Below are 27,901 nucleotides of genomic sequence, written 5' to 3'. Positions count from 1 at the left end.
TATATTTATGAGAAAAATATTGTATTCAGTACTTACTTTACCTGCTGTACCATCGACATCAGTTATGATTGTCATTTACTTTTTGTTAATTGCCATGATTATTTTTTGTTTGTTTTCGCAGAAATATTCATAAGTAAATCACAGTTCAACAGGAGGAAGGCAGATATGTTCTGTTAAGATTCAAGAGCTAAAAAAGTGGTTGAGAAGTGGAAGAGAAGAATTCAGAAACAAGTTAATTTTTTTCATTATACCAAACAAAATGAGAAAAGTATAAAATTTGTAGCAGCATTTTGCAACTTGACATTATTTTATACTTTTCACTCATTTTAAATGCATCTTTTTGCTTATCACACATATATTTCACTGGCTAAAAGGGGCATGTTGTCCACCTAAAACGACGCGAAAAATCATGAAAAACAATATATCAATTCTTTTTCTTATCAAACAGCTACAAGAAATCCTGAGTGGGATTAGATGATTCCTGACTGAAAGCGTTAATTCTCAGAGTGAACATCACGTGTTTCCGCCTTCCACCGGAAGTTCGTGGAGTTTCAGCTGTGGTAACCGCGCTCCACCATCCTGGGATCTCTATGGTGAAACTGTAAATGTTTTTTTTATGTTAAATTGTTAGTGAGGCGGCTGGCTTACTTCTTTACTATAGAAAGTTAGGATTATTAGGGCTAACGTACCTTGCTTTCTTTATGTAGCGATGTTAAAGGTCGTCGTATTTTTCACTCTTTGATGCAACTAGGGCGCCAAATCTCGCGAGGAGTGGAATCTCGGCGTGTGTAAAGCTCGCTACAGTTTAGCCAAAATGTTTTTGTCCTAAGTACTTTACTGCTAGTAGTTTAAATATAGCTGGCTCCTCTCGGTATTATTGTACCAGTTGGTTCAGCCGCTGGTATAAACGTTTTGTTCGAGTTATTTTGGAGCTTTAACTAACCTGTGCTTTTATTTTTGTTTTCTCCTTCCAGAACAAACACAATGAATAAAGAGTCCAGACTAAAAGCACGGGTAAACCAGAAGCTGACAGAGACCGGAGAAAGAGATAGGTGGGTAGGATTTCTTACCCATAATATGTCTTCATATAATCTTCTAGAAACACTACAATTTACTTAAATAAACAATGCATAGTGATTAGTAAGCATTTTAACCATATAATTATTATGCATATTTTCCAACTCCAAACTGTATGAGCTTGAGTGTTTATTTTATTAAATTACTTTATTAAAGCATATCAGATGATGTGTGTTTGTTTAATGTCTCCTGGTGTGGCCTAAGGAAACCTACACCTAATATCAAGGCATGCATACTTATTATGTAGCCTCTGTGCCTCAGGCAAAATGGGCCAAAAGAGAGATTTAACCAACTTTGTAAAAACCTTTAAGAGGGATGCAGCACTCTTGAAAGATACCTAACCACCGCTCAACTAGACACATAAGCTGAAACCTCAAGAGTAGGCCAAACATATCTGAAGGTAGATTCTTCAATGGTTTTATGAACTGATGACGTGAGAGGGGTTATTGACAGATCAGATGGATAGGTCTGTGGTTGGCTCATTCATAGGTAAATATCTCCACTTTGACTTGGATGTCAGCAAGAAACCCGTAGCCTTCATGAATGGCAGGCTTGTGACGGTTATTGAAAAGACGACGAGCTTTATTGGTTACAGATTTTTTTTATTTTTTATCTTTGAAATGTCAGATGTTTATATGTAAATTTTGAGGAGTTATTCTCTTTTTAAGAGATGAAAATAAACAAGTAAGTTAGGATACTGTTCATTTTTTCATTCAGTTGCGTAATAACTCTGCACTCTATAATCTGCCCAGTAATTGTTCACACACACATTGTCCTTTAGAAAGCCAAAACCATTGCTAAATAATCATGTCTGTAAAGACGAACATTGGCTGTTCAATAAATCAGCAGTGTCTGTTTCCTTTACAAACTCAAATATTTACTGTATAAACAGAAAATATTGATCATTTCTGTGAATCGCTACACTAATATTTAGTTGTTTAACCACTGTTTCTGAGAACTGCATCACATCTGCGTTGCATGGAGTCGACACCTGGGAACAGGTGTTCCAGCCCAGGATGATTTGACAACATTTTCTGCATTTCTTGGTTCTGCCTCATAGTGACGAACTTTCTGAACCACCATGCTTCACTGCCTTCTGAGTGGACTGTGGCTTCAATTCAGGGTTTGGGGGTTGCCTGACAGTGGTGTCCCTTGGGTAATGGTAAGGGAAATGCTGGGTGGTCTTTGGTTTTCTTCCACTTCTCTTTGGCTTTGCTTTTCATTTTAAAGCATCAGAGATCATTTTACCTGAGCAGTCTATAATTTTCTGCATTTCTTTATACGATTTCCCCTCTCCAACATCTTAAAGTATGGTGTTCTTCTGAACAGTACCTGGAAGGATCTGTTTTTGTCAGGTTTTAGAGTGAAATGCATGTACAACATGTGCTGGTGTCACCTGGAAGTAAGGGCCACCTGGTTGACGCCTGTTTCTTCACAGAATGAAGGACCTCAGAGGGGATAAAATGTAAAAAAAAAAAAAAAAAGTGCCATTGATGCAGAGGAGTGTAGCGATATTTTCAAAAGATCAAAGTGATTTGATTTGTTGCACTTCAGAACACATGCTTGGTGGACCTGATGGTCTTTAGACATATCAGGTAAAACACAGAGGCTGTAAGACATATCTGTGGATGTGTGACAGTAGATCTAACTTTTGTTGCGTTTGTTTAAATCAAACTAAAATGCCAACTGGAAGGTGTTAGTAATTTAATTGAGCATTTTGCAGAAAAGTCACCTGCTCCTCTCTGTGTCTATCTGACTGACAGACTGAAGGAGCTGCTGAGAGCTAAGCTCACTGAGTGTGGATGGGAGGACCAAATGAAGGCCCAATGCAAAGGTAACAAACAGCCACACTGTAAAACGGCATGCTAGAAATAATATGGCAGCTAGGGACGCAGGGTTGGCTTCCTTTTAAAAATCATTACTTCTATGTTTCTGTTTTTTTTTTTGTTTAAAGATGGGAAAAGGTGAATGAAATTTAGATGGCATAATATTCAGAATTATCTCGAGTCACTTTAGCATTGTGTTAAAAAATATTTTCACACGTAAGAACCAACGGATTTATCTACAAGGCAGCGTTGTTGAGCGATTAATGTCAGCTGATCATCATATCTGCCTACTGAATTTATCTGGTGTATTTACCAACTTGTCTGAGTTTTAGCAGGTTTATTTGGGCTGGAAAGTCAATATTGTTGTTTTAAAATGATTGTATAGCATAGTTAGGCAACATTTACTCATTATCATATAAGCTAGTTGTATTTAGCTTTGAATAAAGGTCACCAAATACTCCATAAAAAAACCAAATAAGCCCATTAAACAAATATAACAGTGCTGCAATCTTGGTGTGGTCACCCTGAAATAGCTACTGCTAATGTTCTGTGACTTATAACCAGTGGGAAAACGTTAACGTCATCAGAGAAGTTAGTGCTGGGCGATATGGAAAAAACCATATATCACGATATAGACTATTTTAAATCACAATAGCGATATATATCATGATATACCACAATTTTTCAGTTATTCTCTGAAAAATATGACATAATAATTTCATTGCTTACTTTTTTCCAACTTTATTTTAAAGTGACATTTAACTGAACTGTCACAAATGCGAAAAATACATTTAATGCAGCAATATATGTGTATCAAATGACAACAGATAGCAGCTTCTTGAACCCAAAATGTATCCAAATAACAGACGTACCCCCTCTTTTTGGTAAAAGAGCTTCTTCTTGGGCTGCCTGCGTAGCTGTTTGTTGCAATCCCGGGTATAAGACTTCCGCCTCTGGCGTCTCCATCTTTCAGCACTCATGAGTTAAATAACGTAAAGCATGTCGCAAACCGGCGTGTGAGTCATATAACGTAAAGCAGCGTCATGCCGCAAAACCACAAGACGGAGCTTCTTTGTGGAAAACGTATTTTTATTCTTGTTTATCACTTATATAAACTGAGTGTATGCAAAGTGAGAACACTAATACATTTGTCGTAGCCTACTTTATGAAATATTTGCTTGAATAATTGATAAAATTATGTTAGAAACGATAGAAGAGAAGTAGCACAATACACTTTTCTATCGTCCCCACGATATGTATTGTCTTATCGCCCAGCACTAAGAGAAGGTACTGAGTTTTTTTCTTCTTTTAATGGATATTTGTCACAGACTATTGTCTGTCGATGGACTTTATCGTGAAATGGTTACCTAATGCAGGAGGCTTTTTCAGCCCTGGTGTGGTTACCTGTTTCCAGGTTAACAACAAGAAAAACACTCTGCTCACCTTCAAAATAAGGTCTACTGCTGGGAGAGGTCACTCTTTACGCTGGAAAAGCTCCATTAAGGCTCTTAGCTGTTTAAAGCTGAAAACACTGAATTTCCTCTTTACAATCGCTCTGAAACCTTTTGGGGCCAAATGTTGAAAAAAAATCATATTCTGCTTCAATTGAAAATCAGACACGAAAAATGTTGGCTTTAAACACAGGAACACACGAAGGTTCCCAGATAATAAATTTAGGCATAAAATTACAATATGATGTTTTTTTTTAGCTATGCTTAGTGTATGTGTGTTTGTCATGGGTGGAACATTTTTCTATCCAAGGTGTGCATGATGAAAGAAAAGGGGCTCTTACTTGCCCACAGTTTAGTTAGCCCAATCAGCCAGATCCAAAATTAATTGTTCTCTCCCGACTCAAATATGCTCTGAGCTTTCAATCTCAGCAGTACCAGAACTTCCTGTGTATTAACACCGAGGCCTTTAGACTTCCTGTTATATCAGATATAACTGATGTCAGAGAACTCAGATGAGGTTTTTACTTGCATCTCCAGCTGCCAGTCTGAACAATGCGGCCTGATCACATTGCTCAGATTATACTGTTATACTGAGTTCTGTGGTAGTCAAATATTGTGACTCTAGGGGGCACTGTTACTTCTACAAACTTCATTCTGCTCTCTAAAGCACCGCCGCCAAATGCAGCTCTCCTGAAATACAGATTGTCAGATATCTTTTCATTTTGTTAGAAAGTTGGACAATAATAGAGCTAAAGGGAGAGAGTTAATATTTGAAGATCATTTTAGTGGGGAAAAATAGTTTAGTATGCTGTAGAGAGACAGGAAAGTCCTCCTGTAGGTTAGAAGTTTGGTTTGAGGTTCAAACCCTTTAAGTTACAGCAAGGCACATTTTCTTGTAACAGCGATCGGAATGGCCATCTGTATTACAGATCAGCTTATGTCTGTGGTGCTTTGAGAACAAGTTGTATACAGAAGTCACAGCGGCCTCTGTCCAATGGTCAAAGAATTTGGTGTAATACCAGAAGCTGCAGGGAATAAAATCTGTCATTATCTTTTTTAATGCCAAAGTGATAAACTCTTGATAAAAGCCAAATTCTTACACAGCTGCATATGAACAAATTCCTCAACATTAGAGACTTCATTTAATCTGTGCCTGCTTGTTTTGTTGCTGTGTAATGTAGAAGGGTAAGCATGTTGTTACAGTATTACTTTATTGTGAATGTTAAAGAAATCCTCTTTACAGGTATTGTACATTTGACAGTGTTAATACTCTTTAAAGAACCCGCTTGCATGTTACCTATCATATGATGTCCGAGGTGATATTTATTAAGCCTCCTTTGTAGTTTAACATCCATTTTTGGAGTTCTTTTTTTTTTTGCTTTATGTCTAACATTAAGTTTTTTGTTTTTTTTTCTGCTGTGCACTAAATCTTAATCTGTCAATGAGATTAGCTTTAAACTCGATCATTTGTTTTATTCCTTAAGTTTAGTCTCTTCTAATAGGTTAATATTTATATTTTATGTGTTTTGATTATGCAGAGGTCATCAAAGAAAAGGGTTTGGAGCATGTGACCGTAGAGGACATTGTTTTGGAGGTCACTCCCAAAGGAAGAGGTAACTCACCCTGATTGTGTTGGTAATGTTTCTGGGTGTTTGTAGCTGCCTGCTAGCTGTGAAATAACAGATTGATACTATAGTCTCAGGAAACGGTGGCCAAACAGTGTTATCTTTTAATTTTTTGGGTTAAAAATGTGATTTTTAATCATGAGTCTGGTTATCTGTCGTAATACATAAGATGCAAAATCTTGCTGTTGAATGCAGAACAGCCCTCGGGCCGGGATACTGCCGTCAGTGCCTCCAGTTATTTTTTGGAGAGCACTCAGAGAACATAAAGAAATGTATTCCCACACAAGTGGGAGTCAAGTAAACTTCTCCTCAAGGAGCAATTTGTAATGCAGACAGAAGTGAAAACACAAAAACAACCACACACACACACACAAAAAAAAAAATAATAATAATAAAAAACGAATTTAGTCTTTACAATGTGGACCTGGAATTGAGCAGGCTAATAGCAGCGGGGATAAAGGATTTTTTTTCACTCCGTCTTACGATATGGCATTTTGTATCTCCGTCCTGATGGTAAAAGGGTGAACTCTGCCCCCAGAGGATGGCTAGGATCAGCCAGAATGATCCTAGCTTTCTTTAAGGATTTAGAATTATGAACTCAAATCATTAAGCAATATGCCAGCAATATTACTGCAAACCTTGACAATACTTTGCAAGTGATTCTTATTTTTAATGGAAAGTGACTCGTACCAACAAATACAAGCAAATGTAAGAACACATTCAATAAAATAAGAATAAAAGTACAGAGCTTACGATATAAGTGCATACGCTGGTGTGCTTTCTTTACCACGCAATCTAGCTGCAACTCAAAACTCAGCGTTTCATTAATGACTACTCCCATGTATTTATACTGTGGCACTGGCTCTACTGTTTGGTCGTTGATCATCACTTGTTGTGACTTTGAATCTGAAAATATTATTTAATATTTATATTAATATTTTAATATTTAATCAAATAATATTTCAGTCTGTTAAAGGTTATCCTCTGAATACCGGCCCAGTAAGGCGATGGTATTAGGACAAAATAGAAAGGTGTGAGACGAGCTCTGACATTATTGAACAGCATAAACTCTGCACATATATGGAATGAATTCACACAATTTCTTAAAATACAAGAATTTATTAACAATAATAAGTCAACTCAAAGTTAAACATATTTCAATCAACAAACTCTTTACTATGTTAAAACAATCCAACTAACTACCAAGAAGAATTAAAGAATAACGAGGACTAATAGGCTATGTACAGGTCCTTGTGTTTTTAATACAAAAAACGTCAACCTTCAAATAATCATGTACAGTTATGCACTCAATACTTGGTCGGGAATCCTTTTGCAGAAATGACTGCTTCAATGCGGCGTGGCATGGAGGCAATCAGCCTGTGGCACTGCTGAGGTCTTATGGAGGCCCAGGATGCTTCGATAGCGGCCTTTAGCTCATCCAGAGTGTTGGGTCTTGAGTCTCTCAACATTCTCTTCACAATATCCCACAGATTCTCTATGGGGTTCAGGTCAGGAGAGTTGGCAGGCCAATTGAGCACAGTGATACCATGGTCAGTAAACCATTTACCAGTGGTTTTGGCACTGTGAGCAGGTGCCAGGTCGTGCTGAAAAATGAAATCTTCATCTCCATAAAGCTTTTCAGCAGATGGAAGCATGAAGTGCTCCAAAATCTCCTGATAGCTAGCTACATTGACCCTGCCCTTGATAAAACACAGTGGACCAACACCAGCAGCTGACACGGCACCCCAGACCATCACTGACTGTGGGTATTTGACACTGGACTTCTGGCATTTTGGCATTTCCTTCTCCCCAGTCTTCCTCCAGACTCTGGCACCTTGATTTTCGAATGACATGCAGAATTTGCTTTCATCCGAAAAAAGTACTTTGGACCACTGAGCAACAGTCCAGTGCTGCTTCTCTGTAGCCCAGGTCAGGCGCTTCTGCCGCTGTTTCTGGTTCAAAAGTGGCTTGACCTGGGGAATGCGGCACCTGTAGCCCATTTCCTGCACACGCCTGTGCACGGTGGCTCTGGATGTTTCTACTCCAGACTCAGTCCACTGCTTCCGCAGGTCCCCCAAGGTCTGGAATCGGCCCTTCTCCACAATCTTCCTCAGGGTCCGGTCACCTCTTCTCGTTGTGCAGCGTTTTCTGCCACACTTTTTCCTTCCCACAGACTTCCCACTGAGGTGCCTTGATACAGCACTCTGGGAACAGCCTATTCGTTCAGAAATGTCTTTCTGTGTCTTACCCTCTTGCTTGAGGGTGTCAATAGTGGCCTTCTGGACAGCAGTCAGGTCAGCAGTCTTACCCATGATTGGGGTTTTGAGTGATGAACCAGGCTGGGAGTTTTAAAGGCCTCAGGAATCTTTTGCAGGTGTTTAGAGTTAACTCGTTGATTCAGATGATTAGGTTCATAGCTCGTTTAGAGACCCTTTTAATGATATGCTAATTTTGTGAGATAGGAATTTTGGGTTTTCATGAGCTGTATGCCAAAATCATCCGTATTAAGACAATAAAAGACCTGAAATATTTCAGTTAGTGTGCAATGAATCTAAAATATATGATGGTTACATTTTCATCATGACATTATGGAAAATAATGAACTTTATCACAATATGCTAATATTTTGAGAAGGACCTGTACATTAATTAAAATCACCCATTACCAATATTGGAGCATCCAGTGCATTCCCCCGTAGTCGTTGTATGGACTCGGCCAGGGTTTGGGTTGCCATATCAGCACTAGCTTTGAGGTGAACTTAAACAAGGCACATAGATATTGGGGGAAGTTCCCTGGGGAGAGTTGTTCCCCAACAACCACAGTGTTGCACCCATCTTGATTCACATAGACACAGACCTCCTCCAGACCCAGTTAAACACTGAGTTCAACACCCAGAATGAATAATAAACATTATAGGATGAGCAGATGATGACATTCCAAGCTGTTTGATCTTCCCAGTTTAGCTTCAGGTTTAGTTTAGATTGTGACACACATACTTCAACTTGACGTTCCACAAAATCCACCTCATTTCCTTACTTTTAGACCTGTATAACATGTTTTTCAACACGGGAACAGCAGCTAAGTTGAATATTGTGGGATTTTATAAAACTGTTTACAATCATGCTTACCAGCAAAGTCAAGTAAATGAGCTCATCAGTGTCTCTTTTTTGCAGCCTTGGTGCCAGACAGCGTAAAGAAGGAACTCCTACAGAGAATACGAGCCTTTCTGACGCAGCACGTCTCATAATTAACCTGATTTCTTCGGCGTTTGCCAATATCATTCTCATAAGGAGTTTCGTTTTTGTTTTAAGGATTTAATGGAATTGTAAAATATTTTTTTGGAGTGATTTATAAATCTTTTTCAAGTCACCTATGCTATCTACACTGATTAGGGTTATAATAAGCAATATTTTGAAACAATTGATACTAAGAAATTTAAATATTCAGATGCTCATGTGTGTCAAAATCAATATAAACTGACCTATTTACATTAGTTGTAGCACTTCCTTTCGACAGCGGTGATGCGCACTGCTAAACAATTAAAATAAAAAAAACTGCATGACTAAATCAAAGCTACACACTTCCATAAAGGACAGCAACACTTTTACCAAATGTTGTCTACAGTTTTGCCAAGCAGGTTAATGACACTTTTAAATGACGTATTTTTCTAAATGAAGGCTGAATTGTCCCCTACTTATTGCTTTCGCTCTAATTAAGGAAGTTTAAAGTCATTCTTTACTCTTTTTTTTTTCTCTTAACTAGAAAGAACACTGTGCCTTTAAAAAAAAAAAAGTAGTGTAGAAAAATGTATAGAGTATTTTTTAGTATCAGCATCGAGTTTGAAAGTTCAGTATCATGACAAGCTTAACACTGATAAATGTATTTGTATTGATCCACTGATCTGTTCATATTTTATGCCATGTAGATGGAGTTTTTATTGTGTATGGAGTGTGCTGCTTGAATAAAGGGGTCATTTTATTAAACATGCATTGTTTATATAAAATAAAAGGCACAACACAAAAATTGTTTGTTCAAAGAGTTGAATCGGCTTCTATCACCCATTGGACCCCTTTAAGGAAGCTGGGTCTTTGCAGCAGTTCTGCCGCCTGTAGGTTCAGGTATGGAACAGCTGCGCTTTTGGGGTCTTAGGCCGTTTGGTTTGCTAAATCAGTTTCTATACAGGTCCTTCTCAAAATATTAGCATATTGTGATAAAGTTCATTATTTTCCATTATGTAATGATGAAAATTTAACATTCATATATTTTAGATTCATTGCACACTAACTGAAATATTTCAGGTCTTTTATTGTCTTAATTTGGATGATTGTGGCATACAGCTCATGAAAACCCAAAATTCCTATCTCACAAAATTAGCATATTTCATCCGACCAATGAAAGAAAAGTGTTTTTAATACAAAAAACGTCAACCTTCAAATAATCATGTACAGTTATGCACTCAATACTTGGTCGGGAATCCTTTGGCAGAAATGACTGCTTCAATGCGGCGTGGCATGGAGGCAATCAGCCTGTGGCACTGCTGAGGTCTTATGGAGGCCCAGGATGCTTCGATAGCGGCCTTTAGCTCATCCAGAGTGTTGGGTCTTGAGTCTCTCAACGTTCTCTTCACAATATCCCACAGATTCTCTATGGGGTTCAGGTCAGGAGAGTTGGCAGGCCAATTGAGCACAGTGATACCATGGTCAGTAAACCATTTACCAGTGGTTTTGGCACTGTGAGCAGGTGCCAGGTCATGCTGAAAAATGAAATCTTCATCTCCATAAAGCTTTTCAGCAGATGGAAGCATGAAGTGCTCCAAAATCTCCTGATAGCTAGCTGCATTGACCCTGCCCTTGATAAAACACAGTGGACCAACACCAGCAGCTGACACGGCACCCCAGACCATCACTGACTGTGGGTACTTGACACTGGACTTCTGGCATTTTGGCATTTCCTTCTCCCCAGTCTTCCTCCAGACTCTGGCACCTTGATTTCCGAATGACATGCAGAATTTGCTTTCATCCGAAAAAAGTACTTTGGACCACTGAGCAACAGTCCAGTGCTGCTTCTCTGTAGCCCAGGTCAGGCGCTTCTGCCGCTGTTTCTGGTTCAAAAGTGGCTTGACCTGGGGAATGCGGCACCTGTAGCCCATTTCCTGCACACGCCTGTGCACGGTGGCTCTGGATGTTTCTACTCCAGACTCAGTCCACTGCTTCCGCAGGTCCCCCAAGGTCTGGAATCTGCCCTTCTCCACAATCTTCCTCAGGGTCCGGTCACCTCTTCTCGTTGTGCAGCGTTTTCTGCCACACTTTTTCCTTCCCACAGACTTCCCACCGAGGTGCCTTGATACAGCACTCTGGGAACAGCCTATTCGTTCAGAAATTTCTTTCTGTGTCTTACCCTCTTGCTTGAGGGTGTCAATAGTGGCCTTCTGGACAGCAGTCAGGTCGGCAGTCTTACCCATGATTGGGGTTTTGAGTGATGAACCTGGCTGGGAGTTTTTAAGGCCTCAGGAATCTTTTGCAGGTGTTTAGAGTTAACTCGTTGATTCAGATTATTAGGTTCATAGCTCGTTTAGAGACCCTTTTAATGATATGCTAATTTTGTGAGATAGGAATTTTGGGTTTTCATGAGCTGTATGCCAAAATCATCCGTATTAAGACAATAAAAGACCTGAAATATTTCAGTTAGTGTGCAATGAATCTAAAATATATGAATGTTAAATTTTCATCATGACATTATGGAAAATAATGAACTTTATCACAATATGCTAATTTTTTGAGAAGGACCTGTATATGTGGAAATCTGTTATCTAACATAAATGTGTTTATTAGCTAAATATTGTTGCTTTGTAAAATATAACCCAGAGGGAGAAACAAAATAACTGCACTAATCTGAATATGCACATGAGTATGCTATTAACTGTCTGCAGACGTTCCTGAGGTTTCTGAATTAAAACGTTGCTCCAAATAAAAAGGATTTAACAGTTGAGGTTAAAAAGGAAGGAACGGTTGAGGCTACCTCAGTGACTCCAGACCAGGTATATAGCTCCCCCTAGCGGTCCTATAAGAGACCTACAACAAATTGTGCTCCTACAAGATTTTTCCATTATTCAGGTCTAAAATACTAATTAAAGTGATTTTAGACAAACTGTAAGATTAATGGTGAAAACATTTTATGTAGTTTTAACTGACGCTACTACATTACTGATTTGGATGTTTTTACATACAATGCTTTGCAACATTTTGTTTCACATTTACCTCCAGTAAAACATACTTATGATATACATTACTCAACTATTGTTCAGCTATTTACAGATGGATATTACTGGTAACTGATCCATATCTAACTAGGTGGAGCTGGTAGAAAAAAAAACCTCGATCATTTGTGAGGTATGGCTTTCCTACTGTTCACACTGAGGCTCAGTAGATCTTTCTACTGACAGCAGCTGGTTCTCTTTGGGTACCTTATCAAAAGCTTTTTTAGCAGAGAAGGAAACCCTTGAGGATCTTGACGGCATTCTCCTTTTTCATCCTGCTCAGTGTTTGGAGTCTCCAGCTTCATATTTCCTATTGACTTGATTTTGGTGTTTTCCCCTGAGACTGGTCTAGCAGCCGTCGGGCATGAATCCATCAATGAATTTGATTTTCTGATTTTCCTGTTTGGAGGATTGTTGACTTTTTTTCCCCCGATTCTTTGGTGCTACTTTCATAATACAGGTGCACCATAATAAATTAGAATAACTTTGAAATAAAATTTAAATTAAATTAATTTATTAAATTGATAGATTACTTGCAGTGATTTATTTTGAGTGCTTATTTCTGTTGAGTTTAAAGATTATTACTTAGAGCTAATAAAAACCCAAAATTTAGTTTCTCACAAAGATGGAATATTACATCATACTAATAAAATGATGTTTGATACAGAAATGTTGGCCTACTAACTATTTCCATGTACTCTACAGTTTTTGCACTCAATCCTCTGAGGTTCCATTTGCATGAATTTTTGCATCATTGCAGCATGGCATGGAGGCGTTCACTTTGTGGTTCTGCAGAGATGTTAAGAAAGCCCACTTGCTGTAATTGCAGCTTTCAGCCTGTGTGCATTGTTGGTTCTGGTGTCTCCTCTTCCTTTTGATCGTACACCAGTTAACAGGTCAGGCCAGTTAGCTGACCAGTCAACCACACCCAGGTCTTTGGCATCTCCATAATGCTTGTCAGCCTAGGGAAGCATCAAGCTCTAAAATGTCCTATTTGACAGCTGTAGTCATAAACCACAGCTCCATAAATCATCTCTGACTTTGGAAACTCCAAACAGGACCTCAAGCAACTTGAATTCTTGAATCCTCTCAATTCTTCCTGTACACTCTGGGACCTTGATATCAAAATTAAATTCAACATTTTACTTTTATCTGTAAGAGGACTTTGCACCACGGAGCAACAGTCCAGATCAATTTCCCCTAAGCCCAGTTAAGATGCTCTGGATGTTATCTCTGGCTTAGAATAGACTTAACACAAGAAATGCAACAGTTGTCACGGCTACGGCTAGTCTCTGCTGCTGGAGCATCCTGTTTAACCATACTTTTCCCTTTTTTCTCAACTTTCCATTAATGTTCTTGGATTCAGCATTATGAACAGTCAGCTTTACCAATGGCCTTTGGTGTCTTACTTTCCATGTGGAGGGTAGGACTGCTGGACAAAAGTCAAATTAGTAGTCTTCCCCATGATTGTGCAGAACATAGCATTTCTGTATGAAATATATAATTCTGAGTAATGAGTCTGTGTTAAATGTGATTTTTACATTTTGAACTGAATTACTGAAATGAATTAGCTTTTCAGACATGTACTTGTATAATGCAAACCAGGCATGAAGCAGCAGCAGCCGGGTTGCATCTGGACTTTCAAGGTGCTGAACACATGACAACGATCAGTAGTCTGGAAAAGAGCTGACACATTTTACTTTAAATCCCAATTACACACTGATCATGAAAGCCACAATCCTTCTACATAAAGCCTCTTGCTGTTTTGTTTTAGAGGGACCTACCTGTTCCCTGCAAAATAAGGTGAAATCTCAGTGAAGTTGTTCCCAGGCAACTAATGGAAACCTGGTTGTCAGGTTGTTTCAAGAGTATAAAATCAGCAGGTGTTTACATTTGTGAAAATGGGAGAGTAGCAACGTGAAGATAATAACCTTAGAGCTGAATTATCTGCTCTGACCTGCTGCTGTTTTTTCTACATTTATTCACATTACAATCACACTGTGATAGACCAACACAAACTAGTATACATAACTCCATAAATGTAAAGTGAAATGACAAGGATACATTGTTGTAAATTTGTTTACAAATAAAATTCTGAAAAGTGTGTTGTGCATTTGTATTCAGATACCCTTAAATACAATCGAATGCAACCAATTCACAGAGAAAACTGTCAGAAAGTACAAAGAAATGGAGAGCTTCCAGCAGTACAATGGCCCTAAACCTATAGCCAGGGCTATGACGGAGGCTCTACCTGCTTTCCACACCTGCAGAAGTAATATTTTTGCTCAATCTTCTTCATAAGATATCATAAAATATTATGTCTAAATGTGTGCAAAGCTGGTAGAGACATACAGGTCCTTCTCAAAATATTAGTATATTGTGATAAAGTTCATTATTTTCCATAATGTCATGATGAAAATTTAACATTCATATATTTTAGATTCATTGCACACTAACTGAAATATTTCAGGTCTTTTATTGTCTTAATACGGATGATTTTGGCATACAGCTCATGAAAACCCAAAATTCCTATCTCACAAAATTAGCATATCATTAAAAGGGTCTCTAAACGAGCTATGAACCTAATAATCTGAATCAACGAGTTAACTCTAAACACCTGCAAAAGATTCCTGAGGCCTTTAAAACTCCCAGCCTGGTTCATCACTCAAAACCCCAATCATGGGTAAGACTGCCGACCTGACTGCTGTCCAGAAGGCCACTATTGACACCCTCAAGCAAGAGGGTAAGACACAGAAAGAAATTTCTGAACGAATAGGCTGTTCCCAGAGTGCTGTATCAAGGCACCTCAGTGCGAAGTCTGTGGGAAGGAAAAAGTGTGGCAGAAAACGCTGCACAACAAGAAGAGGTGATCGGACCGGACCCTGAGGAAGATTGTGGAGAAGGTCCGATTCCAGACCTTGGGGGACCTGCGGAAGTAGTGGACTGAGTCTGGAGTAGAAACATCCAGAGCCACCGTGCACAGGCGTGTGCAGGAAATGGGCTACAGGTGCCGCATTCCCCAGGTCAAGCCACTTTTGAACTAGAAACAGCGGCAGAAGCGCCTGACCTGGGCTACAGAGAAGCAGCACTGGACTGTTGCTCAGTGGTCCAAAGTACTTTTTTCGGATGAAAGCAAATTCTGCATGTCATTCGGAAATCAAGGTGCCAGAGTCTGGAGGAAGACTGGGGAGAAGGAAATGCCAAAATGCCAGAAGTCCAGTGTCAAGTACCCACAGTCAGTGATGGTCTGGGGTACCGTGTCAGCTGCTGGTGTTGGTCCACTGTGTTTTATCAAGGGCAGGGTCAATGCAGCTAGCTGTCAGGAGATTTTGGAGCACTTCATTCTTCCATCTGCTGAAAAGCTTTATGGAGATGAAGATTTCATTTTTCAGCACGACCTGGCACCTGCTCACAGTGCCAAAACCACTGGTAAATGGTTTACTGACCATGGTATCACTGTGCTCAATTGGCCTGCCAACTCTCCTGACCTGAACCCCATAGAGAATCTGTGGGATATTGTGAAGAGAACGTTGAGAGACTCAAGACCCAACACTCTGGATGAGCTAAAGGCCGCTATCGAAGCATCCTGGGCCTCCATAAGACCTCAGCAGTGCCACAGGCTGATTGCCTCCATGCCACGCCGCATTGAAGCAGTCATTTCTGCAAAAGGATTCCCGACCAAGTATTGAGTGCATAACTGTACATGATTATTTGAAGGTTGACGTTTTTTGTATTAAAAACACTTTTCTTTTATTGGTCGGATGAAGTATGCTAATTTTGTGAGATAGGAATTTTGGGTTTTCATGAGCTGTATGCTAAAATCATCTGTATTAAGACAATGAAAGACCTGCAATATTTCAGTTAGTGTGCAATGAATCTAAAATATATGAATGTTAAATTTTCATCATGACATTATGGAAAATAATGAACTTTATCACAATATGCTAATATTTTGAGAAGGACCTATATACCATAAGAGCTGCTGCTGTAATTGCAACAAATGTAGGTTTGTAAAGTATTGACTCAGCAGAGCTGAATACAGTTGCATCTCACAGTTAAATACTTCAATAAAACACAATGAAGTTTGTGGCTGTAATGTGTCAAAATGTGAAAGATTTCAAGGGGCATCAATACTTTTGCAAGGTGCTGTAGTTATCCAGGCATGACCTAATTGTGAGTTTCAGTTCATCATGAACCCACACAAAAGTGTACCTCTTAGCATAATTTTTCACATTAGTGAGTAGAGACTGTGTCGGTCACCCACACAAAGCTAAGAGTGTGTTTTCATAGCCGAAGGACCTGCTGTGACATCAGCCTAGGTGACAACATGCTGATGTACAGTTCTGTAGTTGAGGCCAAATGTAACATTCCCCCCTATCCTTGCACACACGTTCCTTTAATGGCCTACATCAATTCCCATGTTATCAGCAGATCTCCCCCGGGCGCCCCTTTATAAAGCGGGGTCTGCACTCTGAACTACACCACATACCGACACTGTATAGAGTTACCGGTGATGCCGTATATTATCATACAGTTTTGTATTTACGTTCTCACTCTGTGTTCTCAGCTTTTCCCAATCATCCAGGATCTACTCAGCTCAGCTGTGGAGCTGTACAATAACCATATTATTCTCCACATCATAAAAAAGCCAGACAAGTAGAAAATGGAAACAAACGAAAGAAAAATATTTCATAGAACCCTCCTCCACTATGTGCTTATAGTGGCACATCTAGCAGGAAGCAAGAACAGGTTCCAGTGAACCAGATGCTGATATTAAGGAACACCACGTGGACATCTTTGAAGAAAACGTGACAGAGTCACAGAGTACCAACATAAATTTGTGTTTCAGCAAAAAGTTTGTTTTCTGTCTCTTCCATATTTTATGTTATGCCAAAAAAGCCAAGTGCCATCATAGAGAATCCCAAGATTTGATTTGTGATATATTTTAATGCAAGCCATGCTGTTTTCTTAAACCCTATTCAAGTTTTTTCTTCTTCACTGAAACCTAATAAATGTCTAAACTTAACCACACTGGAACTAAAAGAGAAAGCTAACAACTACAAAAAAAAAAAAAAAGATGCTACATGTTAGAAAGCCCTTGATGTGACACCACACGATTTCGGATCTCAGCTTTGACACTCTGCTCTGTAACTCTCCCTCCGAACCCCTTCATTGGTTGAAAACTGGATGAATCCACAGTGGTGGGGTTCATTAACAGGGCTGATGAATCAGTGTACAAGAAGGAAGTGAAACAGCCAAAGGACTGGTGCAGAGACAACACAAGAGAGTGCATTCAATTCATTGGTGGAGGATGGTCAATGAACAGGGACTGCACTTTCTGATGAAACCTGAACAAACATCACAACTGACCAGCACTCTACAGACCTGTGGTTGAATCTCAACACTCAGACAGTAGTAAGGGACAGGCAGTGCCCTGCAGAGGATTGTGAGGGCAGCTGAGGAGGTCATTAGAGAGTTCCTACCTTTTGTCCAGGACCTTTTCAGAGACTCCTCACACCCTCTCCAAGAACTGCTCCCATCAGGCAAACTATACTGCAACATCCAAAGCAGAATCACCAAACTGCTACACATCTCGATGTTGTTGAAATGCTGAACTTGAAAGCTCATTATGTACTTAATAGTATTGAATTTGAATTCAATTCACATTTTAAACCAATTGTTTTATGACACTCAAAATTGCACACATCCCTGTTAAAATGTCCAGCTTTTGTCACATAAAAAAAATGAGAGCATAAAAAATCATTTAAAAACATTTTCTACATATAATTGAACTTTATAGTGAAGAACAGATTTATTAGATGACAATTTTGTTGAAGACCTTTTTGAATTAGTTGCAATCTTTTCCTGAGTTTACACCTGAAAAATCTGTAATGAAATGTCTGATTTGCTTGTACAGTTGTATTGATATTTGCTTTTTTGCATCATGTAGTTAAAGCTGTAGTTAGAGGAGAGGATTATCATTGCACAAAGGAACAGTGGAGGGAGCAAGTATTTGATACACTGCCAGATTTTGCAGGTTTTCCCAATTGCAAAGCATGTAGAAGTCTTTAAGTTTTTAATCATAGGTATTCTTCAACTGTGAAGAGAATCTAAAACAAAAATCCAGAACATCACATCGTGTGATTTTTAAATAATTAATTTCCATTTTATTGCATGACATAAGTATTTGATACATCAGAAAAACAAAACTTAATATTTGGTACAGAAACCTTTGTTTGCAATTACAGATAACAGATGTTTCCTTTAGTTCTTGACAAGGTTTTGGTCATTTGCAAACTTCAGACAGGCCTGGGCATTTGCTGGCTTTAACATGGACCTTGCATGAGCTGCAGGATTTTAATCTATGGCGGCATAGTGTGTTACTAATGGTCTTCTTTGAGACTGTGGTCCCAGCTCTCTACAGGTCATTGACTAGGTCCTGCCGTGTAGTTCTGGGCTGATCCCTAACCTTCCTCATGATCATTGATGCCCCACGAGGTGAAATCTTGCATGGAGCCCCACAGCGTTGAACTTCTTCCATTTTATTATAATTGTGCTGACAGTTGTTGTCTTCTTACCAGGCTGCTTGGGTATTTTCCTGTTGTCCATCCCACCCTTGTGCAGGTCTACTATTTTATCCCTGATGTCCTTACACAGCTCTCTGGTCTTGGCCATTGTGGAGAGGTTGGAGTTGGTTTAATTGAATGTGTGGACAGGTGTCTTTTATACAGATAACGAGTTCAAACAGGTGCAGTTAATGCAGGTAATGAGTGGAGAACAGGAGGGGTTCTTAAAGAAGAACGAAGAAGGCTTTGAGCTTTGATTCTTACTGGTTGTTAGGTGATCAAATATCACACAATGTGATTTTCTGGATTTTTGTTTTAGATTCCGTCACTCACAGTTGAAGAGTACCTATGATAAAAATTAAAGACCTCTACATGCTTTGATAGTGGGAAAACTAGCAAAATCAGCAGTGTATCAAATACTTGTTCTCCCCACTGTATTGGTTGCGAGAAAGGTACATAAGCTCACATAGTTATGAAGGCATTTCGCAATAATGGGAAAAAAGTATGCGACAACAGGTGCATCGCAAAAACCGGACTTTTCTCTGGAATGGATATATATGAGATTGAAACTGGTCCGGAGGGTTTGACAAGAGACCAACAGCAAATTTGAAGAAGTTACACTAATTCCCACCTGAACTGGTTGTGTTGTACATGTGACAACAATCTCCTGGATTCTCCATATGTCTGGACTAAAAAGTAGGAATGGCTTGGCTAAAATCTTTCAAAAACATTTTGAGGAAAATGTGGTCTGCCATTTTAAAATGTCATTTCATTGAAATCTATTATTTCCAAAGTTTCAAAGCTTTTGTAAGACTTGCTAAAACACATTTTCAACAGACTAAAAAAGAAGTTAATATGCCCTTGTTTCAGTAAAAATCAAGGTATAGCTGTATCTGCAGATGATTTGATGACATTTAATAGAAAAAGACCATGTTACAGATGTTTTCACGCGTGCTTGTCTGCATGTCGGGAAGTGTGCGTACATTTGTTCCCCACCCTTGAAACTGCAGCGAGATAGCAGCTGTGTCAATAGGCGAAAGAGCCAAAAAGTGTGGTCCTGTGTGCCGAGCCCTAAAGGAGCTTGTGTCTCTAGTGAAACTGCCAACATCCAAAGATCATAAACACCTCCCTTACTGTACAAACATCTGAGGAAAAGGCAGAGCTGGTTGGATACAGATGGTAGAAACATGCTCATATTGTGAGGAAATGTTGGAAAATGATGTTACCGCTCATTGCACCCGTGTAGGATAACAGTGCACCTGCTTCCAAGGTTGAGGTAGCAGGATTAAATTCTAAATCACAAGTCTTCAACATAGGACAGTAACAAGTAAAACTTCTATTCACAACAGAATATTTGCTACATGCACAGTAAGACACAGCTGCACTCTAGAAACCGCTGGAGTAAAAACAACCCAATTTGGGTTATTTAATAATCCAGTCTTGGATGAAATATGGACTGATCCAGGCCAGGGCTGATTTGATACAACATTATTGGATAAAGGGTTCGACTAACAACGACCACTGTGTAGCCATAAATTAGCTTTAGTACTTCGATTGACTTACCAACAGTGTTTTAATAACAAAATTCACAATTGGTATATAAAACTGTAAGAAAAATTGCCTATCAACGCCTACAGATTCACAATCATTATAGAATATAACCTTACCATCTTGCCATATACTCCTTTATCCTCTGGAGGAGGTTCAGTAAAACCATTATTCCAAAAGCAATTTAAAGCCAGATTGCAGTTTTTAAAAACACTCAGGTAAGATCCTAATTCTTGGAGACATGTCCTTTGATGTGATAAAACTAAAATTGAAGGCCCATAATTACATTTTATATATGTTTGGAAATTTGCTGGTATTAACTAATAATTACAGAAGTAAACTGCAGGTAATGTAAAACTGATGGTTTTACATGTGTGAAAAACAGGCTATTTTAGTGGGTTTTTTTTATCATCACATTCTAATGTCTCATTGTAGTCCAGCCACAGTGAATAAAGAGCCTAAATGAAAATCTGTTTCAGTTTTAGGTAGTTTTTCATTGTTGCATGGTAAATTAAATTATAGCAGATAAAATGTTTTAAGAAAAAAAAAAATTATCACTGACACTTTCTTTAGCTTGCAACCCTTTAGATATCTCAAAAATATCCTGAGGACACTAAAATTAACCGCCTTTGATACTCATTGGTAGGGTTTAACAAATACATTGTATTTGCCTCATATTTTACAGGACCTGATATTTGGTATATTTGCATAATATTGTACTATATTGTTCTGTCACCTTTAATAAAGTAATTGTAGGCCTGCCAGATGAAGAAGCTTACATTTGTCTAAGTAGATGACAACAAAGAAACTGCAGTTTCTTCAACATTGATCTGAGATGCAGACGTAATCTTTTATTTTGCAAACAAAAATATATTTTGACTAAAAGAAATATCAATGTAGGGCTGCACGGTGCCGCAGTTGGTTGCACTGTTACCTTGCAGCAAGTAGGTCCTGGGTTTGACTCCTGGCCGGGGGTCTTTCTTCATGGAGTTTGCATGTTCTCCCCATGCATGCATGGGTTCTCACTGGGTACTCCGGCTTCCTCCCACAGTCCAAAATCTGTTAGGCTAAATGGTCTCACTAAATTGTCCTTAGGTGTGAATGGGTGTGTGCATGGTTGTTTGTCCTGTATGTCTCTGTGTTGCCCTGCGATGGATTGGCAACCTGTCCAGGGTGTACCCTGCCTCTCGCCCATAGTCTGCTGGAGATAGGCACCAGCTCCCCTGTGACCAACTATGGAATAAGCGGTATAGAAGATGAAAAAATGAATGAAGGAATATCAATATATTGAATGGTCCCACCTTGAATCTGATATAGAATCTATAGGTGGAGTTAAAGATGAGGGTGAATGCAAGGAGGCCTACTAACCTCAAAATACCAATGGAAACATGCAAAAAACTTGTCATAGATTCCTAAATTATAAGAAGGATTTTAATGCTGTTATCCTAATGAATATACTCTTTTGACCAGCCATCCATCCAGGGTCCAGGTCATTGTGTGAGGGGCAGCGTACACCTTGGACTTGTAACCAGTTCATCAAAAAGCAAAGCATAGTCACACAGGGCAAACAACCATGCACACAGTCATGGTTTTAGACTGTGGGAGGAAACAGAAGTACCCAGTGGTAACCCACGCATGCACTGGAAGAACGTGAAAACTCCATGCAGAAAGTACCCAGGCCGTGATTCAAATCCAAACCTTTATGCAAGGCAACTGTGTAAACCGTGGCATCTGCCATTTTTTAATTAAATTGAAAAAACAAACAAACAAAAAAATGTTTTCCAAATTTGATGCTCCTTTTACTTTAATTTGTTAGATTTTTATAGACTCTTCTGTTGGCTTTCTAACAGAAACAAACTTCTAAGCGGTGATCTAGATCTTCCAGGGTCCTGAATTGTTGTAGGCTTAAATCTACAATCCCACTTTCACTTTCTACCTGGAGAATATCGTTTCTTCAATCTTCTTTATTTTTGTCAGCCTTCATTGTTCTGAGATTAAGTACTTTTAGTTTTTTATGAACAAAACACTTCTGATTGTTGGTAGGTGACAGCATGTGACTTACCAAGGATTGTTCTGTGTTGTTTGGATGGTAAAAACACAATACCAGACAACTTGAGGGAAAATTCAAACATCTTCTTTGAGAGACTTAGCTGGATTAAGGTAATGAACAAACAGATTTCTACTTTTATGCACAGCATGTCCTGTATCAATTCAAGAATCCCTCTTTTAAACTTCAGATATGGGAAGATTGTGTATTTTAAGGGAATGGGTGTTTGGGTAAAACTACCTATCTTCTGTACCAACAGGTAAAACTCATTATTTTCTTTAGAGGACCAACCCAGCGTTTTTTGTGTGTAGATGCTGTTGTCTCTGAAAGTGACTGAATTAAGAGAGAAATGGTCAAAAAAGGTGGTTCACAGCAGTAAAAGGCACCCAGAATTTACATTCTGTTTTGTCTCCTGGGAACAGTTTTTTACAACCTAATGAGGTGAAGGAGGGACTGTCTCGTTGTTATTCCTGGCATTGACGCATCCATCACCCAAGTGTGCCATTTTCATACAAACCCCCACCCTGGTTTTTTCCCCACTCAGTAGCCCGGTGCAAATAATAAATAAGACCGAATACATCATCCCCACGCTTTTTTTCAAACCAAGAGCCAAGAGCAGGTCTGCCAAAGTTAACACAAAGTAATCTTAGGTAATGATCAGCAAATGTGTATAAAGTTTCACAGAGCATGACTTCACATAATTGTTTAGATCAGGCAGACTGGCTCAGCTGCAGTGTGGCTGCAGGAAAAATGGTGCACACACACACACACACACACACACACACACACACACACACACACGTTTGCTTGACACTTAAAAGCAGCACCTCTATTTTATATGTTGCTGTAACTTATTTGATACAATGTAATGTTCAGACTAGGATTAGCTACCGGTCATAAATAGCGGAATTTTAACAGAGGTTTTATGACATGCTCATAAATGTTTATTCAGAAAATGTGTCAGACTTTCCATTCATTTGCACAGGTAAGTGGCACACACACACACACATACGTGCGCACACACACACACACACACACACACACACACACACACACACACACACACACACTGGAGGTCAATGAAAGTGAAGATTCGAAGATTCCTAGTTGGCACTACATTAAAGGGCTATTTCACCTTTTTAAGGAGCTTGGAGTATATTTGATCATTTATAATTCAAAATCTAAAATGCTTCGACTGTTAAGACCGAAACTGGATAAAACTGCCTTGAACAGAAATTATTTAAAGCACAATTTGAGATTTCTGAAACCTTTATTCTATTTGTGAAAACAAATCGAGAGAGTATCGCACACACAAAGGAGGGGCTTGCTCAGGGCACCATTCATGCAAGAATCGCCACTGCACACACACAGCCCAATACAGCTTGGCTCAAACTGATGAAAGTTGTTTGCTGATTAGAAAGAATGAAAGATACATCCAGCTCTACCTACAGCACAGTTAGAGTGCAGAAGGAGAGCCGGGGGGTCTCTGCGCTATAATACAAAGGGAAAAACGAAATACAATCCAGACATTGTTTACCCAGCTCCTGATGTAAAGGCAACTTACTGTCGTGTCCAAAGCCTAACCCTTAATTTGCTGCTCTTGCCTTTGAAGTGTGTGCGCATTTCTGTTTCCTGACACACTACCTTATGCTCTGTCTCCCTCCACCCTGAGCTGTAGCAGTTGATATTGCAACTGGATAGGCCATGTTTCCATGTGGGGGCTCATTTTAGGTCTGCCCCGATGATAAAAAACACAAGTTGGAAAAATGGGATGGGGGGGAAGGGGCAGCGCCAGGCGGATAGATCCTCGGAGAGGCCCCAGACCTGGCCCAGACAACGCTGCAGGGGATTAGAGCACACCCTGGCAGCAGAATGGTTTCACTTAAGAATTTCAGTAATCACTTTTAGGAGTGTAATATATAGCTGACCTTCGGCAGTGCCACACGACCCCCTGCTCCCTGAGCTATTTGATCAAAGGAAGTGGCGGTGACTGCGCAAACAGGCACTATCAGTGGACTCCAATGGATTTACAGCCTGCTTCTTCTCTCTTGTCTCCCCTGAGTTGTGTGCTGATACACTCTGAAACCCAGTTTCATCTTACAGAACCCATTTTTTCCCCCTCCCTCCCATACTAATTTACTGACCAGATTGTGACATTAAGGAACTTAAAGAAGGTGGAGGAGGACGAAGGAAAAAGGCGGTGAGAGGGGTGGGGGACGATGTCAGCTCAAGAGGCCTCTGGGAAGGGAGCAGAGAGTAGCTCAGAGCTCCTTGGGGTTCTTCGCACATTGCCCTGCCGACTGGGCCGAGCCTTGTCGTGGGAAAAGCTCAGTTCTTTTCTTTGCTGGAGCAGCCAGACACTGAGGCCTGAGTGCTGCAGCAATAATGGCAAGACAAGAGGCCAAAAGGCCGACCCAGTAGGGTTTATATGGGGCCTTAAATAATGGAGGCTCCAACAAAGAAAGTAACAAGAGACAATGTCAGTATCATAGCAACTATTAATAATTTAGGTCTTTGGCCCATGAACACAGGTGGGATGTTTTAGAGCAATGGTTTCTAACCCTGCTCCTCAAGGCCCCCTGTCCTGCATGTTTTAGGTGTTTCCTTGCTTCAGCACACCTGATTTCAATTAATGGCTGATAACAGGCTATTGCTGAACTGCATCATCTGAATCAGGTGTGTTGAAGCAGATAAATATCTAAAACATGCCAGGCAGGGGGCCCTGAGGAGCAGGGTTGGGAACTACTGTTTTAGAGTGTTTCTGCTATATTGCATTGTTTTTCTTATTATTAATGTTATACTGGCCTATATGTAACATGGCCTTCTAATGTTAACTCATACTTCCCAGGTGTCACATTTTAATGCATTTTTTTATGGCTATAAGTGACACAACTGCTCTTTCAGCTGTAAACAGGTAATGGCTGATAACAGACCTGAGTGAAAGGACTACCAGGGTACAATCAGCATGTTGACCTTTATGCAGGGAACAATATCTCAGCTGGTTCAATCCACAGTGACTAAGGCCTGAAATGTCTGAGAAACTCTGCTATTTCCTTCTGCTATTATTTGTCTATGTTTCATTAAAAAAGTCTGTCTTATTTGTTTAGAGTCTATTTCAGCATACATTCAACCAGAACCTGTGGTTGGCAGAGCCAGTAGTACCACCTGCAGCCAGTTGAGGGAGTCAAAGCACGGATAACAGAAGAGAGCTGTATAGAGCACTGAGTATGAGGAGATATGGGTCATTTAATTCTGGAAAATGTCCCGCAGAAATACACACGTTTAGAGCTTTAATTGGACCTAATGTATAAGGTGATTATAGACAATTTAAAATGTCTTGACATATCTATTATAAGAAATTATGTCATTCAAAATGAATTGCTCTCAAATGATTTATTCTTACTGCTTAAACGTTTTCCAATTTAGTCACATTATAAACAAAATCTTTAAAATTTACGTTATTGGGATTTCAATCACCACATCGAAAAGCTATTTGAAAGTCTTGCCACAGATTCTCAATGTGATTCAGGGTCAGACTTTAACAGGGCCGTTCTAAAACAAGATTATGCTTTGATCAAAACCCTTCCATAGTTTGGCTGTAGTCTTTAGGTCATTGTCCTGTTTGATGGTGAACCTCTGCTCCAGTCTTAAGTTTGGTCTTATCGGTTGGTTTTGCATAATAAACCTGTATCTAGCTACATCCATCTTCCAATCAACTCTGACCACCTTCTCTATCCCAGCTATAAGCCACCAATAGCAGGTAGCATCTTGGGGATGATGTGTTCATGGTCAAGTGGAGTGCATGTTTTCCTACACACAAAGTGTTTTTCATGTCAGCAAAAACAGTTTAATTTCCTGTCTCATCTGAACACAACACTTTCTCCCACATTTACTGTGTCTTCTACGAGCCTTTATGGTCCCAATAATTGCATTAAATGGGGACAATCTCGTAATTGCTTCATTTTTTAAATTCAAAACTACTTCTTTTATTGAAGAACCTGCATCACTTGTCTTCTTTTTATATTCAATATTTGTCATATTTAGTTGTTGAAGCAAAACAGCGGACTCATGTGTTGTTCTCCTTAGAAAGAAAATCAGATCATGATCAGAGGGATTTAACCTGCTCTCAACATGCCTTGTGACTAACTGCAAACACATGCCATACTCTTTCAATCTTAGGACTGAACAGTGCTCTGTGAGATGCTCTGGTTTAGTCACATTGTTTTATAATTTAAAGAGGAACTAAACTCCAAATCAACCATTTCTTTGCAGATAAACTCGCTAAAATGGGCCTTAAGTGTGCTATTTATATGTTACTGTGCTATTGTTTTAAATGTCATGGAAACATCTGCAATATTTGTCCTAAAACCTTCTTAGTGCTGCCCTCTTTGGGTTGAACAGTGGTTACTGCAGTTGAATTTTCCTATTGGTTCAAACGGTACAGCTGGTACATGGTTATGTCACAACCCCGTTCAGGTATAAAAAGCCAGCTATTCGAACTGATAAGCCTCAGGACCACTGGGTTCTGTAAAGCCTTTCTTAACCTCCGATGACGAGGGGGGTAAAAAAATCTCCACCTTAAAAGATCTATCCATGGCGAAACTACCAGCGTTGCTCTGCTCACTCTCCATGTTTATATTTCAATATTTCAATATTTCCACACCCCTACTTAACCCCCTCTGTTCATTCTCAACACTTGGCATTGCCCGCTGTAGTGGCATTTTTCAAAATTTGTCTGGGATGGCAGCTTTTACATGGGGTTCAGTTCCACTTTTACTTTGCTTTAGGATCTCAGTTTTATCCCTGACCAGTCTGCTGTGTTCCTTGGTCTTTATGATGCTATTTGCTCACCAATGTTCTCTGTGACAAACTTTCGAAGCCTTCATAGAACAGCTGCAATCATGAGATGTGGATCATGATTGGCTCATGAGGTGGATCATTTACTAATTGGGTGACCTCTGAAATGGCTGCAACACATTTCATTTAGAAGTATCAAGGAGAATGGGGCTGAATACACACGCAGGCCACACTTTTAAGATTCTTATTTGAAAAAAAAGAAAACTATGTAATGCATAATTTTCTTTCCACTTCTCAATAATGCGTTACTTTATGTTGGTGTATCACATCTAGTATAAATAATGTGCATTGACGTTTGCCGCTGTATGTTGAAAACAGGTTTAGTAGTGTGAATATTTTTTCAAAGTACTGTTTGTTTAGCTTGAACTTGTGAGGATTTTTAATGGTGTAACACTGTTGTGAGCAGATTGATAAGTGTGAAACCTGAGTGCTTGCCATGTCATTACCATAATACATCTGGCTGTGTTGATCCTAAGTGCTGTTGAGTCAGTTACAGTAAGAAATAATAAGTTCTCGCTTTTCTGGAAAAGAACTGGATTTGGAGTGTAATAATGCGACTGCCTTATTAGTTTCACATTCAGCGCCAGCTCCGTTCAACATATGGCTAACACTTGCTGTTAGGGGAACTGGGAGAACTCTCTTGACCCT

The 27,901-nt window shown here is 39.4% G+C and overlaps 1 protein-coding gene across 2 annotated transcripts; it reads left to right on the top strand.

Annotated features, from left to right (window-relative positions):
• Nucleotides 1-477: 477 nt before the first annotated feature.
• On the top strand, nt 478-9,962 carry eny2 (ENY2 transcription and export complex 2 subunit). 2 transcript variants are annotated; one of them, XM_047360248.1, is made up of 5 exons: nt 478-601; nt 975-1,052; nt 2,841-2,911; nt 5,893-5,967; nt 9,153-9,962. In XM_047360248.1, exons 1-5 carry the CDS (start codon nt 591-593, stop codon nt 9,224-9,226), a joined length of 309 nt encoding a protein of 102 aa, XP_047216204.1. In that variant the 5' UTR covers nt 478-590; the 3' UTR covers nt 9,227-9,962. The 2 variants fall into 2 exon arrangements, with proteins under 2 accessions (XP_047216204.1, XP_047216205.1); XM_047360249.1 differs by having other exon boundaries at nt 515-593.
• Nucleotides 9,963-27,901: the final 17,939 nt, after the last annotated feature.

Source organism: Girardinichthys multiradiatus, chromosome 3 (assembly GCF_021462225.1).
Source record: "Girardinichthys multiradiatus isolate DD_20200921_A chromosome 3, DD_fGirMul_XY1, whole genome shotgun sequence".
In the NCBI taxonomy this organism is placed as follows: domain Eukaryota; kingdom Metazoa; phylum Chordata; class Actinopteri; order Cyprinodontiformes; family Goodeidae; genus Girardinichthys; species Girardinichthys multiradiatus.
This window is presented reverse-complemented; position numbering and strand designations above follow the sequence as displayed.

Coding starts and splice junctions, on each gene's coding strand:
- eny2 (XM_047360248.1), top strand. Junction 2,912..5,892: donor AATGAAGGCCCAATGCAAAG/GTAACAAACAGC, acceptor TTGATTATGCAG/AGGTCATCAAAGAAAAGGGT. Junction 5,968..9,152: donor GGTCACTCCCAAAGGAAGAG/GTAACTCACCCT, acceptor TCTTTTTTGCAG/CCTTGGTGCCAGACAGCGTA.